The 19,383-nt window shown below is 33.6% G+C and overlaps 1 protein-coding gene across 1 annotated transcript in view; it reads right to left on the bottom strand.

Moving 5' to 3' along the window:
* Positions 1-19,383, bottom strand: part of EYS (eyes shut homolog) — a 1,683,276-nt gene that overhangs the window by 843,681 nt on the left and 820,212 nt on the right. The window contains 1 exon segment of the mRNA XM_059179314.1: positions 2,972-3,096. Coding sequence (XP_059035297.1) covers positions 2,972-3,096 — 125 coding nt within the window.

Consider the following 19,383-nt stretch of genomic DNA (forward strand, 5'->3'; position numbering starts at 1 on the left):
TAGGAGATAATCAGATAGATGTGGCTGAGCAGCAACCTCCCTGAAGAAATCTCATAGTGGTTAGAATTGCTAACATCTAAGGTGCAAAACACTGATGGATCTTACTGGTGATGGTCCTTTTTAAAAAAAAAAAAAAAGATTGTCAATTTTATTTATTTTTTTTTATTCTAGTTAGAACATTTAAGATGATATCTATCCTTAGAGCAAAATGTTAGGTCTATGATACAGTACTACTGATCATACGCAGTGTTGTACACTAGATCTCCAGAACTTATCCATATAACAGAACTGAAACTTTTTGGGAAGTTGCTATTCAGTGAATGCCCCTCTTTGGAGAGCACAAGAAATGAGTGTGTAACACCAGGCTAGGCTTCCTGGCTCTGAATCTCAGCTTTGCCCCTAATGTACCATGGGAGATTACCCAAAGAATCTGGACTCCATTTCCTCATTAGTAAAAGGAATTAAGAATAGGACATTCTGGTTGTTATAAAGGCTAAATGAGTCAGTACACATGGCGTGCAGGTGCTATTATTGTTACTGTAATTATAATTTCATAAACACGTGTAGGTTGAATTCTCCCCACATTTGGCTTTTAGAATCTAAAATTCAGAACACAAAGAAGAACTCAGCAATGGGTAGATTATCAAGGACCAAAATGGTAAAGAAAAAAATTAGAATTATGTAAAAATCAATTTATGTTGAGGGTGAGGAAAAGGGTCGCATCAGCACATTTTGGGGGATGGTGGTTACATGACTGGCTGTGGTGGCAGTTATGCAACTTCATGAATTTGTTGTAACTAAAGAACTGCATTCCAGAGAGTAAATTTAACTGTACAAATTAAAAAAAAAACACACACACACACACAAAAAAAACTCCAGCTAACTATGCTAGTAGGGAAAATGAGGAAGGATGAAGGGTAAACTTCAAGAGCACCATTATTCCTTAAATAACTCTAGGGGAGGATGGGCTGGTATGATTAAGAGCCTTGGCTGGAAAGAGCCCTGGGGAGCAGGGACAAGGGTCTGGCAGGGTGTTCACAGCATTTTCTAAGCATTTACTTGATTTGTTGCTTACTTGGATTTCGATTTTGTGACTAGACTGTGAGGAATCTTGGGTTTAAGTCAAAAGTACCAGCAAGTTCTGATTAACACCTAACAACAAGCATGGATACATCATTTTTGAGGTCTCCCACTTTCCACCATGGACTAATGTAATGAGCAGCATTTAGAATAGGGCTTCATTTGAATGCTGCACCTGCTTCAGAATGGCTCCATGCTTCCAAATGAATCTAAAGTAAGTTAAATCTTAACCTGGAGCATCAAAACTAATCTAGCAATGGTAAGAGATATAGATATATCTTATATATCTATATATCTAGCAATGGTAAGATATATATATATATATATATATATATATATATATATATATATATATATAACAGAAAAAAATAAACCTATCAATTATAAGATATATATTGATATGGTAAAAATGATTTACATAGGCGCTTTGCTTCTAAACTATCTTCGTAGGGTTACATTCATTGCCTATGGTAGCTATTATAGCATTTTAAATGTTCAGCCTTCAATAAAGATATTTTTGCTTAAGAGAAGCAAAGCTTCTAAAATGGTATTCATTTTTATTTTTATATCAGAGAATTGCAATATCTATTCTACTTCTTTTATCTGCAAGAGTTACAGTTTAAGGTAGAGGTGGCTATTTCTTTTTTTTTCTTTTTTCTTTCTTTCTTTCTTTTTTTTTTTTTTTTTGAGGTGGCTATTTCAACATTCAGGTAGAAATGTTTTCATATGTTCTATCTGACCAAAAAAAAAAAAACCTAATATCACTATGTGGTATTCCAAAACAGAGGAGTCCACTGAGTGACTGTTGAACCTGTCAACAACATGTCAATAATACTCAGTTAATAAGTATTCACACCAGTTTGTATAACTTCACATATACAATAGAAGCCCTAATACCCACAAGGCTGCCTGGCTATCATTCCCTCAAGGGACCCAAACAACCAGAAACCTCAAAACCTGGGGTATTTTCAAGCGTCTCAAGTCCTCTGTGGAGTGTGTAGATAGAAAGAATTCTTTTCTGGTGACCAAAAATATACCCCACATATATTCCTGATATATTATTACTTCTCCAGGAAATTCACTATTTCTTTTGGGTAGACGTACGTGAATGTTGAAGATAAAATGAATGATAGGAGACACAGGAAGAAAGCAATAAATCTACAAAATTTGAAAGCTAGAAGAAAGAGAGGGGAAAAGATACACAGACAGAAATCGTTTATATCAATGTATACTTTTTTAAAAGATAGATTTATTTATTTATTTATTTGACAGTGAGAAAGCATAAGCAGGGGGATTGGGAGGCAGAGGGAGAGGGAGAAACAGAGAGCCTGCTAAATCCTAGGATCCTAGGATCATGATCTGAGCCAAAGGTGGACTTTTAACTGACTTAGCCACTCAGATGCCCCAGTATATCTATGTATAATTAAGGAGAGTATGACCAAAGGCAGAAATGGCCAAAACATCAATTATTAATGAAAAAATTGTTCCCTGAATAAAACCAGTTCATTCAGCTTGTCCATCTCTATATTGACCATTATTGGAGGTAATAATAATGTCAATATTAATAAGAGCTAAAATTTACAAAGGACTTGCTGTGCGCCAGGCACAATGGATGTAATGATCAGGATTATGAAGTTTACATAAATGTAGAAAATACCTGTAATGAGATATACTCTAAGCACTAGGATTTCTTGCTGATACCCTAAGTGATATGGTATCTTACTAGTATCACAAAACATCCATTTCATATTTTTTAAGTGTGCACATTGTTTAAAACTTAGTTGAAAACCAACAACATTATTGGTGGAGTGTATTGTCACATTTACACATACATAAACATATATTTTGTAAATGTATAAAGTATGCATGATTATAATTTTTCGATAATTACCTTGTTGACATTTGCAAATACATCCAGTGATGTGATCTTCACACTTTGCACCCTTTAGACATAGTGATGAAGAACATTGATTTATATTAATTTTACAAAATTGCCCAGAAAATCCAGGAAGACATCTAAGAAAGAAAAGTTAAAAAAAAAAAAACAGTATATATAATATGCATGAGTCTATATTATGGAGTTTGTTTTTGTTAAATTTGAATAAAATTAAGCACATGAAATAGTTGTTCATTAAGATTGATTTATGAGAGCTAATTTAGTTGATATTCACCAGTATTTTCAATGAAATTAAGGTGTACTGACAAAAAACAACCACAAACAAAGAGGGAAAACAAAATAAGGTTCAGGATCATAGAGCTCAGTCATTTTCAATTTTATTCTTTCTTTATTTCAAGTATACGTAGCTTGATACATATGTATTATTAAAGTATCTGGGCCTATATAATAGAGAACACTGACTAAAGTTGATTATATGATAGTAAACTTTTAAAATAGTGAAAACCTTGATAGTTTTATAAAATGTATCACAAATATTTAAGTTTTTACCTAAATTCCAGTGAGTCAATATACTGTATAATACCAGTTTCAGGTGTAGAATCTAGTGACTCATCATTCCATACAACACCTAATGCTCATCACAAGTGCCCTCTTTAATCCTCATCATTTATTTAAACCACCCCCCACCCACCTCCCCTTTGCTAATCATCAGTCTGTTTTCTACAGTTAGGAGACCGTTTCTGGGTTTTCCCCTCTCTTTTTCCCTCTCTGATCATTGTTTTGTGTCCTAAATTCCACATATGAATGAAATCATCTGGTATTTGTCTTTCTCTAATTGACTTACTTCACTTAGTGCAATCCTCTCTAGCTCCATCCCTGTTGTTGCAAAAGGCAAGATTTCATTTTTTTAACATTTTTTAAAAAGATTTTATTTATTTATTTGACACAGAGAGAGAGAGAGAGATCACAAGTAGGCAGAGAGGCAGGCAGAGATAAATGGGGAAGCAGGCTCCCCACTAAGCAGAGAGCCTGATACGGGGCTCAATCCCAGGACCCTGAGATCATGACCTGAGCCAAAGGCAGAGGCTTAACCCACTGAGCCACCCAGGCGTCCCAAGAGTTCATTTTTTATGGTTGAGTAATATTCCATTATGTACACACACACACACACACACACACACATACAGTGTGGGTACACACACACACACACACAGTGGGATATATCCATACAATATTTAATTAAGATGATTCCTTAGTGACCCCTCTCACTCTAAAACCTGAGCACATTTAAATTTATAAAATAAGTTAATTTTAAATTTAGCATATAACTGAAACCAATATAGAAGGCAGTATAACATTTAAAGTATTGGCCTTGCTTATTTTTGGTTTGATGGTAATATTACCTTTCACCTTGAAATTCCCTCAATAAAATGTGTTTTCAGTGATCCAGCAAAATGCAGCTGGATCTTGCCTTGAGGTGATATTGAACTGTGGTCCCAAAAACACTATGTCCAAGTTCTAATACCTGGAACCTGTGACTGTGACCTTATTGGGGAAAAAAAAAGTTCTTTGCAGATGTAACTAAGTAAAGGATCTTGTAGAGAGCACCTTAAATTAGCTGGTTGGGTCCTAAATTCAAAGACAAGTCTCGTTATAAAAAGAGGAGACACATCGGGGAGAAAGTGGCAAAGGTTAGTGTCATGCTGCCCCAAATCAAGGAATACCTGGAGCTTCTAGAAGCTAAAAGAGAAAAGGTAGGATTTTCCCCTAGAATCTATAGAGAGTGTGGCTTTCCTGACATTAGATTTCCACACATTAGTGTGGCTCTCCTTGATATTAGATTTCTGTTCTCCACAACTGTGAGCAAATAATTCTGTTGTTTTGGGCCACCAGGTTTATAGTTATTTGTTATACCATCCCCAGGAAACAAATAGAGGGAATGACCTTGAATGCATCTGATGTGTTTCCTCTCCATATGTTCTTTTAGGGCTACTTATACAAATCATTTAGATGTCAGTTGTTAAACCATGGTCTGAGAACTGATGTAGGGTCTACAAACACTGATTAAAGTGCAATGTTCAGGAGAGAGAGAGTTACATATTTACCAGGTGCCTGCAACATAACAGATCTTTTCTGAATGCTAAAGGCATATAAAGAGAAGTAAAACTTTGTATCTGCCTCCAAAAAACAACCAGCCTTGTTGGAACAATAGAGATGTAACAAACTTAATAATGTAATTACTATAAGAAATCAAGTATAAAATAAGACATATGGACAGGTGCATTCTTAGCATTAGGAAGAGCATAGAAAAAGATGAAGATAAGAAGAGTATAGCTTAATCCAGAAATTATAAGTAATTTTAAATGTCTGAGATATAATGTGTGAAGGCAAGTCTGGGGGTGATACTGGGAAAAAAGGATAGATTAATAAATGGGGACAAGAGCTTTTTCTATAATTTTGGATTACAATTTTTATAACAGCTAATATATTTTTTTATTTTTTAACGATTTTATTTATTTATTTGATACAGAGAGAGACAGCAAGAGAGGAAACACAAGCAGGGGGAGTAGGGGAGGGAGAAGCAGGCTCTCTGCTGAGCAGCGAGCCCAATGTTAGACTTGATCCCAGAACCCTGGGATCATGACCCGAACCAAAGGCAGACACTTAATGACTGAGCTACTCAGACACCCCTAAAATAGCTAATATTTACTGAAAAGTTGTTGGCAAGTAACTTTTCTAAGGTCATAACATGAACAAATTAATAAGTAGAATTTAAAACCAGAAAATGAGACTGCTTGCACAGCATATACCCATTAGCCAAATATGGCTCTCTATTTCTAGCACATAGCCCCACCCAGCCAAAGCTAATAATTAACTACATGTTAAACAATCACAAATGTTCCAGGAAACTTATTATGCTAGATCCTCACTGGACCTAATTGAAGACTGTGTCTTGACCAACAAACAAGACCTATTTTAACTATGTATGGATTTATGAATTCATTTTTCACTATGAGGTAAAATCCTCAATAATGAGTTACTACTGAGACCATAAACCTCCTTCTCTTTGTAGCAACTAGAAACCTAATTCCTTTTAGAGGAAATTCTCAATTCCTATGGAACATAAGCAAACTTAGGGCTCATTTTGTTCATCACTGAAGTTTTCATTGTCTTTCCTTTAATATCATAAATTTTTTTCAAAAATGCTCTATCAGTTTAGGTATTTTTTTTCCAATTTAGATACTTGCCAGCATGGTAAGAAATGTTTATTTGTCCACATTCTAATCCATCATCAATATTAATATTGTTTTTAATTTCCACTGCAAAGAAAAAAAAACTACATGCCTTATAGGTTTTTTTTTTTAATGAGATAGCTTTAAAAATTATTTAATAGACCCTTTTCTTAGAATAATTTTTTAAAAATATCTTATTTATTTGAGAAAGAGAAAAAACACACGTACGAGTGAGAGTACAAGCAGCGGGAAGGGTAGAGGGAGAAGGAGAAGCAGACTCCCCTCTGAGCAGAGAGCCCAACATGGGGGCTGGATCCCAAGACCCTGAGATCATGACCTAAGCCAAAGACAGATGCTTAACCAACTGAGCAACCTGGGTGTCCCAAATAATTTTAGATTTATGGAAAATTTATAGAAATTTTGCAGGTGCAGTTAAGAAAGCTTCCATATACTCTATAACTAGCTTCCTTTATTGTTAATACCTTACATTAGTATATTTGTCATAATTAATGATACAATGTTGGTACATTATTATTACTTAAGGTGCATATATTTTGAGGATTTTCTTAGTTTTTACCCGATGTCTATTTTTTTTTTTTTTTTCTGTTCTAGGATCTTATCCAGTATACCACATTACATCTAGTTGCCATATCTCCTTTGCTCCTATGGACTGCGATAGTTTCTCATCGCAGTTTTTGATTATCTCTAGAGTTTTGAGGAGTATTGATTAAGTCTTTTATACACTGCCCTTCAACTTGGGCTTGTTTGATGATATTCTTGTGATTATACTGGCAATACAGGTTTTGGGGATACAGATTACAGCAAAAACTCATTTCATCAAGTCATATCAAGTGCACCCTTTGGAAGGAAGTGGCTATACAAATCCTACACTAAAGGGGTAAAGAGTTATGCTCTATCTCCTTAAGGGGCAAATATCTACAACATAATTTGAAATATATCCATTATGATCTTTATTATATATATATATATGTATATATATATATATATATAACCTTTTCTGGGATTTTGAGTGGTATTGATTTGAATTTATAGATCAAGTTGGGGAGGAAAAAAGTTGGGAAGAAATGACATCTTAAAAATGTTGTGTGGGGATAAAAATATATGTTTATAAAAAATAAAAAAATAATAAATTCACAAAAAAAATAAAAAAAATGTTGTGTTTTAATTAATGAATAAGAAATATTTTTCTATTTAGTTTTCAAATAAGAAAGATCTCTCAATTTAATTAGATCACGTTTAATTTATTTCATCCGTATTTTGTAGTTTTCCACACACATTATATTATTGTGGTATTGATATTATAAGCATTTTGTTCGATTTATACCTGTGTTTGGATGGTTGTTTTTAAGTGGTATTTGTTTTTTATTCCTTTCTTTCCAATATTCTAATGTTCATTGAAAAAAAATCAATAGATTCCTTGGGGTTCTCTATAAAGACAATTATGAAATCTGTGAATAAAGACAATTCAATTTCTTCTTGTCCAATCTGTAGATATTTTATTGGGTTAAGGAAGTTCCCACTAATTCTTAGTGTTTTTGACAATCTTCATTGTTAATGAGGTTTGACTTTTCTCAAATGATTTTTGTGCATATATTAATATAATTGATGGTTTTTCTTATCTGTTAATATGATCATATGGTCAAATGATACATAATATGATAATATGACTGATGTGATTATTTTTTAATTATTTGTACAATTAATTATAAGATTGATTTATGAATGTTAAACTAGCCCTTGCTCTCCTGAAGTAAACCCCACCTGTTGGTTTCAGATTTGAATACAGTCATCTTCTTGTTATCTGCAAAGGGCTTATGATTTTTATTTTAAACTTTTAATGTTAAACTTATATTATTTGTTCTTGTAAGGTTATGTGATGGTTATAGTCCTATCTTGAATGATGAAAAGGGTCTATAAACCTTTAAAATACAGAAATGCTTAACAACTTTTAGCCCTATATTCTATAAAAATATTTATACTGTGACTAGTAATAATGTTTAATACATGGAATAATTGAGCCATTGCTATTGATATTATAAGCAATATAATCTCATATATATATATATTCATTTTATAAATATTTTAATAGAATTTCTGACAGATTGAAATAATGTACTTGATTTGTTTATGCAAAAAAATATATTAAGGAACTAATAAAACACTTCTGTCCCCAAAGTAAAAAGCTGGACAGACTGAAAAATGCAACTGCTCTTGGTCCATAGAGTGGGAGGGCAAGGGCAAAGCCCTGACTCCAAGAGCAAAGAGACAGGGAAACACAGGGAGTCCTGGCTTACTGTCATAGAGACTTAGACGAGGAAATTGACATGGGGTACCACAGCCAGGGTAAGAAAACCTGAAATGTAATTGATGCATTGTTGGAATCTTGGTGTGGAATAAGTTAAAGAGAGTTAAAAATTGTATGGGGACTAAGGCTTACGGGGCTCTCATAGTATTTTGAGATTTACCTCCAGATGCTTAACTAGGTCCCTACAGTAAATATAAGAGAAAAATTTCCTCCTGCTTCTGAGGGCTGGGGTTGGGGGAGGAAATATTTTGAAATACAGCAGAACACTCCGTTGTTGTTAACAACGGCTGCCCTGAGGAAGAACTAGCTAGTCAGAGCCTAAGGTGCAGAGGTATTTTCAGAACCTAACGGCCATAGGGAAGGGAAATACCCAACACCAATCAGTTCCAGCCTTCCATGTGGAAGACAGGAAATACCCAACTCTAGCCCACAATAGCCATTCTGTCCCACCTAGAGGTCTGAGAAACACTTGTGGATTTCACAGTCCAGAGACAGGCTCACTAAAAGACTGAAACCTAATCACAGGACAATAGAATGCTTCCCTCTCTTCCCACTTTCATCATCACATTATTAAAGGTCTATTTACAACAATCGAATATTATTCAGTACTAGAGAAAAGGGCTATCAAGCTATAAAAAGACATGGAGAAAATTTAAATGCATACTACTAAGTGAAAGATGCTAATCTGAAAAGGCTACATGCTGCGTAATTTCAACTATATGACATTCTGGAAAAGGCAAAAACTATGGTAGAATAAAAGGACCAGTGGTTGTCAGTGGTGGGGAGGGAGAGAAGGGACAATAGGGAGAGTACAGAGGATTTTTAGGGCGTGCAAATATCCTGTATGCTATTACAATAGATATATATTTCATGATACATTTGCCAAACCATATACAACACTGAGAATGAGCCCTAAGGTAAACTATAGGTCTTTGGGTGATTATAATGTGTCAATACATGATTACAAACACATGATTCTGGTGAATGATGCTAATAATAGAGAAAGTTATGCATGTGTGGGGCTAGGAGCTATGGGAAATATGGTAAATCTCTGTATTTTACTCTGAATTTTATTGTGAACCTAAAACTGTTTTTAAAAGTCTTTAAAAAAAATAGTAAGAAACTTCTAAATCATGAAACTGTCACATTGGGCTTTTAACACAAGACTTGACCTACAATACTGGGGGAGAGGACATAAAACACAAATGAATTACTTGGTACAAAAAAGTCAGTTTGAACTTCTATTAGCCAGTGGTAGGAGCTATCCTCAAATGATTATTCAACGTGGAAAATACTGCCTCATCACCTGTTGGAGAAGAGTTGCAAATGGAATCATTAAGTATGGTTTGTAGCAATTTTGTCAACTACCTTGCCTAGACATTTTTCTGTAACCACTCTGCTGGTCACTACATCTTCCACTAGCTCCTGCAAATACTCCAAATATAACAACAGATCCCCACTGTTGTTAGAGATACTATTCTTTTGATATAGCTATTTTTATTTCACATTTATGAAAATAAACATTGTGGTATTTCTATTCTATTATATTTGTTCCTCTTTCTTAAGGGCAATAAAACATAACCCATGTCTCTTATTGTTCTTGTTTGTGGGGAGCTCTATGAATTCCACCACACCAAAAGAGCCATTTGGGGGCATTTATCAAGTTAAACTATGAGGCACTTGACAAGGAATTCTGCAAACATATTAAACAAAACAATGCCTGGTATCATCTAATGGGGTGAGAAAAAATAAGTAGTTTTTCCCTCCCACATGATCAGTTTTATTCAGAATCCTTTTTCTTTTTAATTGAGATGCGTTACTGTTGAAATTTAATGAGACTTAATTTAACTTATACACTTACACACATTTACTAAACTCTTATTTTGCTTTAAAATATTTACTTTCCAATTTAGAAAGTAGTATGGTTGCAATCTCTAAAATTCCATTTGCCAGACTTTGATAGCATAGTTATGTAGGATGTAGTTTAGTAATTGTTAAGGAAGCAGCCACATTATGAGATTCTTTTTCAATTGCAAAACATCAACATTAAAAATATCAACTTAAAGTGTGCGGAAGTTGAAGTGTTTATTCATTATTAGAAACTTTGCTGAGGCCAATAATTCTCAAGTTAAAATAGCTAAAAAGTTTCAAATATGCAAATAAGTCACCATACAATTTCAGAATCTTCACAGTTCATTTCTGTCATCTACCTTTTTTCCTTTTAATAATTAGTGACAATTTCACATAAATCCATTTGCTTCAGAGTATGTCACAGTGTGAAGTATTTATCCATCTGAGTATTAGATACTCCCTTTACAGGTTAGTTTTAGGAATTTACATACTCTGAACATCTGTTTAATGTTCTTTATTTGCTTATATCTTAGCAAAAAAATTCACATGTTCTGGAATTTTTGGCTTATTTTCATGTAAGTAAGCATACTTCTGGAGAAGAGCCATAGGCAAGACAAGACATTATCATTGTATTCTGATGTCTTCTTTGTCCTGGATGATACACTAAATCATCAAACTGGAACTGAAATGGTCATATATCCAATCTAGATCACAGAATCCAAATATTTTTGCTTCATATATTCATGTGAATGACCATGGATTCACATATTGATTTCTTTCTCTCCTTTTGTTTTTATAGATAATTTGATATTGTGAACTACCAGATGCCTGGGAAACCCCACAGGAACACCAGGTTCAAAATTTGGGGATAGCCTAGTAAGTAGGCAAAACCAATGACCTGACCACAATGACATTGATTATTTGTTCAAAAGATATTAGACTATGTTACTTCTATTTTTTGTACTATTCATTTTATGTACTATTCATTCTGTACATCACATTTTACCTTCTAAGTTTTTAAAAACACAGGTATTTTAAACTCATGTGATGGATTTGTTGAAGAAATGGTGATAGACTGAAATATAAATTATTATATGTATTTTCAAATGTGCAATTTAATTTTATTATAGCCTTAAGTTAATTGCATAAAGTACAATCCTAATTAATATGTAAAATAAGTACTTTTATTAGTATTGCTTAAATTATGAATCTTAAAGGCCATTTTTAATTTAACATTTTTACTTTTATCTTGAGTAATTCTATTATCATTACTATTAATTATGCATATAAATTAAGAGAATATTCCCAGAAGGCAATTATTGTAACATAAATCTAGGTTTCTTAAGGCCTCTTTACAAATCAGAATATTGTCTAAATAGCTATTGAAACCACAACAGAGAAGTACAATAATTTAGACAAAAAGGAACTGATACTAACTACAACTCTCCCAGTGATTATTACTGCACAAACTTAAAATGAATTTCTTTTTTAAAAAAGACTTATTTTAGAGAGAGAGAGATCGGTAAGTGCACATGAGTATGGGAGGGAGACAATCTCAAGCAGACTCCCTACTAAGCGGGACTGGACTCTGAACTTGATCTCAGGACCTTGAGATCACAACCAAGAATTGCAGGCTTAACTGACTAAGCCACCCAGGTTCCCTAAAATGAATTTCTTTTTATAGATGATTTTACTTCATATCTGTTTTCAATAAAACATAGCTATGAATTTTAATCTTAAAGTATTTAAGTTTCAGAGCACTAAGTTGTTTTGATTTAGAATGTTGCATATGCACAAACTGAGACAAGGACTTAAACACAGGCTGCTTAATTGGCAGGTGATGCAAATAAGTAAAAATGAAGGAGTAGGGAAAATGAGACAGGGAAGAAAAGGCACTAGTTAGCTCTTTGCCACTGTGTGTAATGGTGCTCAGTCCCATTGTGGTGGTTTTAAAATTCTTCATACTTTTCAAGACATAGAGCCTAAAGCTTCTCTCATTGAGTGTGGACTATACTTCATAATTCATTGCTAATGTGTAGCATCTGGTCAAAGTGTGGCTTCCTCATTCTTCTCTGGTTTTCTCAAGCAAGCCAGCTGCTATGTCATGAAGATACTGAAGTAAAGCTATGAAGAAGGCCATGTGAAGAAGGACTAAATTCTCTGGTTAAGAACCCATGAGAGGGGGCGCCTGGGTGGCTCAGTGGGTTAAGCCGCTGCCTTCGACTCAGGTCATGATCTCAGGGTCCTGGGATCGAGTCCCGCATCAGGCTCTCTGCTCAGCAGGGAGCCTGCTTCCTCCTCTCTCTCTGTCTGCCTCTCTGTCTACTTGTAATCTCTCTCTGTCAAATAAATAAATAAATAATCTTAAAAAAAAAAAAAAAAAAAAGAACCCATGAGAGAACTTGGAAGAGGACATCTTGCGCCCAGGCAAGTCTTCACATGACTAACCCAGCCAACATCTTGACTGCAACCTAATGAAAGATCCTGAGCCAGAATCACCCAGATAAGCCACTTTTAAATTCCCAAATCTGTGAGAAACTGTGAGATAATACATGCTTGCTGTTCTAAGCCACTAGATTTTGGGGGTAATTTGTTATTCAGCAGAAAGCACATCAGAGGTTTACCTGGAATGACTGAGAAACAGAGAAATTGTCCACTGACTCTTATCCCCCATTAGTCAAGTGTTGTTGCCAAGGCATTAACATTCAAGTCTGGACTGATTTATGAGTTGGTAATGGGTGTATGCAATCAGTAAGATGCCTCAGCTTCCAAAAAAAAAAAAAAAAAAAAAAAAAAAGTTAGACATATAAGTGGAAGTTGTTGAGGTGAGAAATGTGTTTAGGAACTGCCCAGCACAGATGGGATGGGGTAAAAGCAACAAAAGCATCTGTTACAAATGCCACATATGGAGCCCAACCTACTTTGTATGTTAAATAACTTCTCCCCCAAAAAGAGGAAAAAAAAGAAAATGGAGAGGATAATTCAATACACTTAAATTACACTGAGATCTTATGCAGAGAAATTTTTTTCCTCTACATTCCACTTTTAGAAATCATTCATTTAACTATAAAAGAAAGTAGACTTTTACCCTGGGAATTATTTTTAAGAGATGATATGCAAACAAGCAGGATCAACCTGGGCAATGAAACTTATCTTGATCTATTTTAACTTTTATGACTACGTCTGCATTACCTTCTTATAATCAGAATGATTTTCTCAAGGCAAATGTTCAATTATTATGAATAAAATTTGCATTTTTATAATAAACAGCTATATCCCAGTTAGCAAACTATGATTATGTAGTTAATTGTAACTAAATTTTCTATCTATGTAAAAGGCACTTGCTAGGTCATTTTGTCAGTCCCCAAAAAACAAAACAAGATAGATATTCTTTTTAGGCTGCCAGTGATGAGAGCCCTCTATCTGGCCTGAATTTAAGTTAAAAAAAAAAAAAATCCACTACTGGATATTTACCCAAAGAAAATGAAAATACTCATTTGAAAAGATACATGCACCCCTATGTTTATTACAGTACTACTTATAATGGCCAAGCTATGGAAGCAATACAAATGCCCACCCATAGATGAATGGATAAAAAAGATGTGGTATGTATGTGTGTGTGCATGCGTGCACATGTGCACGTGCGAACACGCACACACACCACACACACAGGAATATAACTTAGCCATAAGAAATAATGCCAGTTTGCCATTTACGACAACATGGACCTAGAGGGTATAATGCTAAGTGAAGTAAGTCAAGGACAAATACCATATGATTTCACTTATATGTGGAATTTAAGAAATAAAATCAATGAAGAAACAGAGAAAAAAAGAACAAGTTGGTGGTTGCCAAAGAGGAGGTGGGTAGGGGGATGGGTGAAATGTATAAAAGAAATTAAAAGTACACTTATCTTGATGAGCCCTGAGAAATGTACAGAATTGTTGAGTCATACTGTACACCTGAAACTAACACAACACTGTATGTTAAATATATTTCAATTAAATTCAATTAAAAAAAAAGAATCCACTTTGCAGGCACAATTTTAGGAGATTTCACTGGAAACAATGTTCCCCATGGCAAGAGTTAGTCCAAATCCTGATCCACTCAGAAACCCAGGTACAGAAGGGTTTCTGGGTTTTTGTTAAAAGGCCACAATTTCTATTGCTGGAATTGCCTAACTAACATATTCAAGAAATAGTTGGATACTTCCAATATTAAAGAACACATGACTCTAAAAGGCAACTCATTTGATTTTTCAGTAGTTCTAGTAGAAAAGGAAAATTATCTAGAACTACCATTATTTTTTTTTAATACTTGCAAAGTGTCAAGCCTTTTGCCAAAATATTATTATAGTAATGATAAGTTATCTTTTTCTTATTTTCCCAACCACTGGATGACATTCTTTCAACAGCAGAAATCCACAGACTTTCTGATCCATTACCTAAGCATTTGAAAAAACTTTTCATTTTGTCATAAAATTTTCCCATTTCCATGGGAAATTTGACAACTTTCCCAACCTATTCTTACAAAGCACAGTTTCTAGATCTCTGTCATAACTATACATCCCTGGAAGAACAGTTTGTTCCAACAACCAGATTTTTCCTCCTACCATCCACTCCAATATCACATTTAACAGATGTCTTATACTTTGTGGGCATTTGTCTATGTATGTAGATACATATATGTTGCTAGAGAAATTAAGGTTATCTCATAGAGAATAAAGTTTTGTACTACTTTTTTTTTTTCTGTGAACAAGCAGTAATTATCTGTGTAATGTTGGAGGCAGTTTGTTTGAGCTGTTTAACATTCCACATTTTTATATTTCAAATGTATTTTATTTCAATAACTATGTATACATAAACCATTTATATATGTATGTTCGCATTTATGTATTTATATATTTATATATGATGGAAGATATCACAGAGTTATAAGGTATAAAAAAGACTTAAAAGGGGGAACAGGGACACCTGGGTGGCTCAGTTGGTAAAGAGGCTGCCCTTTGCTTAGGTCATGATCCCAGGGTTCTGGGATCCAGCCCAGTGTCAGGTTCCTTGCTCAGTGGGGAGTCTGCTTCTTTCCCTGCCTCTCCCCACCCAGCTTGTGCTTGTTCTCTCTCTCTCAAAAAATAAAATCTTTAAAATGAATAAATAAATTAATTAAAAGGGGATCAGAATTTCATATTAAATTGTGAGAAAGATTGGTTTTTAAGTCTTAAAAACATTAAAGTAGATACATTTGTAAAGTTTTTCTGAGGTTTTACAAAAGTACATAAAAATGATAAGTTTTATGGTTTCTGACATGTCCCCAACCTCAATACACACCATATTTTCTTATTGCAGTCTTTACTTCTCTTTTGATTAATGGTATTTTAATGAACATAAGTCTTTCTCAGACATCCAAAATACCTCTCTCCATCTCCAATATATAAATCATTATTTCTTTAATGGCCTTTCATGTAATTACTCTCATTTTCTATTCTTCAGTTTTAACTAGTCTAGCTGTAGTCTGATGTCCACAGGCACAGTGTATGACTAAGCAATTCTCAACAGAACTTTTGGCAATTTTATAAGATCCTATATCTTTAGTAAGATTTTAAAGTCTACTTTTAAGCTGATTTCCTTTGTATTTACAATGCGTTTTATGCCATGGGGCAGATTCATGATTCCTCAATAGGTAGGTAGTATTTACTAAAGAGGCTTGAGTTAGGAGCAACATTAAAAGTGAAAATTTCTTATTTTCTACGCAATTCTATAGCAGCATGATTTGGAAAATTAGCACTAAATAAGAAATAGGGAAAGAAATATCGCTTGTACTTAATTAACAGTATAATGTATTTAAAACAATACACTTCTGTAGTTTCCTTCTTTTTCGATATATGATATATCAAAAAAGTCTGCATCACAGCATTACCTATTTTCCATCTTGCCCCAAGATATAGCAAAGAAATGGGAATGTATAAAATGTGTGTCTTTCTAGATAATTGCTCTTTTTGGAATTTAATTTTAAGCTAAAGTTTGAATGTATATGCTAATTCAGCATGGAATCCAAAATATCTAAAATTCTTTTTAATTCTTTGTTAATTGCTAATATAGCTAAAATTGTGATGATGTCTCTAACATAAAACACATATGCCTTTTATAATTTTCTGGGAAATAATAAAAGTGAATTAAATACTGACCACTCTTCAGTCTAAATCAGATCATAATTAATAAATCACTACATAAACTGAACTTTAAGAAATGCCTATGGGATTGTTTATATGCAGATAATTTATCTCTCTCAAGAGCATCTATGGCTTTGATTAGGCTTATTAAAATGCTGATTAACTATGCTGACCTCTACTTATTTACCAAACTGTATATTTCCTGAGGACTGTTCTTTCTAATTTATAATTTTGTCATTAGAAAACTGAGTAAAGAAAAAAAAAATTCAAGCTCCAGTTATAGAAATTGATTTACATAACAGTCACATTTATCCACAAGATGCACAATGAAAATACGTCATGAATTCTATAGAACTCATAACTGTGAAACAACTCTTATAAAATATTTTCATTTTTGACTTCTAAAATAGGTACATTAGAGTGAGAGAACATGATCTATGTAAGTGCTTCTCAAATTTTAATATATGTATACATACAAAAATAAACTTTTAATAGACTCTGCCTCTACTTGAAATGTTTAGTTATAGGCAGCTATATGTTGCTTCCTTAAAGAAACTATTAACAGATTTGCTATTATAAACAGTGAGAATGTCAATTATGTTTTAAATTAAATACACAAATTAATGTTTATCATTTATTAGATGTTTATTAAAATCAATAAATGTATACCTTTAAAATTATAATTATTAAGATGTATTAAAGCTTATGCAACTAGTTACATTACCTTTGCAAGAAAAAGCTCCTGTCTGGGATCAAGCAAAATCTATCCATTTTTTATGCTCTTTAAATTTTAGCATTTATATTATTTTTGTGTTTCAGGAAATTTCTAGAAGGAGTAAGTCATCCAGCCTGTATATATTTTTAGACTACTTTCATCTTGGGCCAAAAGAATCCTCCCTTATATCATCTATTATCAAATAGCTTGATTGAGTAGGAAGGGTAAAGCCATAGTTTCAAAGTAATTAAGTTTGCTCATTTTCAAGCAATTTTCCCTATTATCTTTCATGCTGGGATTTTTAAGGGTGTTAAGAACATGACACAGGTGTTCCTAGTTTCCTACCAAATACCTTTTTAATGCCACTTTATTAACCAAGATCTTTAATCCATTAACTTATGTCTTTAACAATTTTACATTTTTAACAGTGCTATGGTTACTTTATGTATTTTCTTCTTCTTCTTCCTCTTTTTTTGTTTAAAATTTCCTTATTTATTTGAGAGAAACAGAGAGAGAATGCAGAGCCAGGGTCAGAGGGAGAGGGAGCGAGAGTCTTAAGCAGACTGCATGCTGAGTGCAGAGCTCCATATGGAGTTTGTTGTCAGGACCCTGAGATCACGAACTGAGCCCAAACCAAGAGTTGGTTGCTTAACCAACTGCATCGAGGGGCTCTAGGAATTTTCTTCCTTACACATTTCCTTGTCTACTCTACTAGCTTGCTAGGGCTGACATACAAAGTAACACAGACTGGTTAGCTTAAATCCAAACTTATTTTCTTACAATTCTGCCATTTGATGTCCAAAATCAAGGGGTTGGCAGTATTGGTTTCTTCTGGGGGTTTCGCTCATTGACTAATAGATAGTTTGTCTTCTTCTGGTGTCTTAATGTGATTTTCCCTCAGTCTGTGTCCTTATCTCTTCTTATAGGGATATAAGTCATATTGGATTAGGTCCCCCTCATATGACCTCATTTTATCATAATTATTTTTTTAAACACCCTATCTCCAAATCAGTAACATATGAAATTTGGAAGACACAACTCATAATACCCCTCTCTTAACTGTAAACCAAAAGAAGTCTATGTCTGGATAATAATCAGAAAAATGCTAGGAATACACTCACACTAAGGAAAAGCATAGACATGAATTTTGAAGTAAAGCTAAACATTAAAGTATGAAAAAACTTTAAGGCAGGTCTTAGAGACCAAAAGCCATTTTCAGAACCTTCACAGAAGTTTCCTTTTTGGACTTTTTGTCCCTTTTTGGACACCAGTATTATATATAAATACAAATCTCCTTCTTGGTCAACATTGTGGCTTTTTAAATGTATGGTTAACTATTAGCATTATAAATTTTTTCCCTATTTTTTCACCATATAAAGCACCAAAGGTGGAATAGAAGTTTATGCTATAAAATTAATATACCATAAATCCAAAAGCCTTCTGCATGATTTTTGTGAAAAGAGATTATATAAATCCAAAAGCCTTCTGCATGATTTTTGTGAAAAGAGATTATATGAGAAATCCCTAAACTGAAAATTTGAAAATTTATGCAAATTGTAGAAAAATAAGCATTAATATACTTCATGTTGAAGACAAAAACCCATTTGAATCTTCACTCCTGTCTTTTGTAATCACTAAGCATTTAGTATCTCATTTCAGATAAATGACAATGGGGGAACTCAGCTCAGAATCTAAGGTTAGGAGCCCTATTCAAGAAGCTTAGGATCTTTGGCATCTCCTCCAATTAACTATGTGACATTTAATTTATGAAAAATGTTGAGTTGAAATAAAAATCTGCCTAACCAGGTAGAGCAGGCAGATATGTACTTTTTAAATTCCAAAGCTGTATTACAATAGAAATGCTTAAAAAATTATACTGTTTTTTCACTTGACATGATAGAGATTGTAAATTTCAAAAAGAAAATCAGATAAATGTGGAATTTTGTTTGATTTGTAGGTGAGCATTTGACTCAAGCAGTGCTGATTCATTTTCCTATGAGTGGATTTCAGTTTTCTTTTGAACTGTAGCCTAAGAAGATGGAGGGTCAAAGTTATCAATAGTAGTTTTCCTATTATGTATATAGAGAGCTCACTTTTGAATACAGCCAATAG

Source organism: Mustela lutreola, chromosome 6, assembly GCF_030435805.1.
Source record: "Mustela lutreola isolate mMusLut2 chromosome 6, mMusLut2.pri, whole genome shotgun sequence".
Classification (NCBI taxonomy): Eukaryota; Metazoa; Chordata; class Mammalia; order Carnivora; family Mustelidae; genus Mustela; species Mustela lutreola.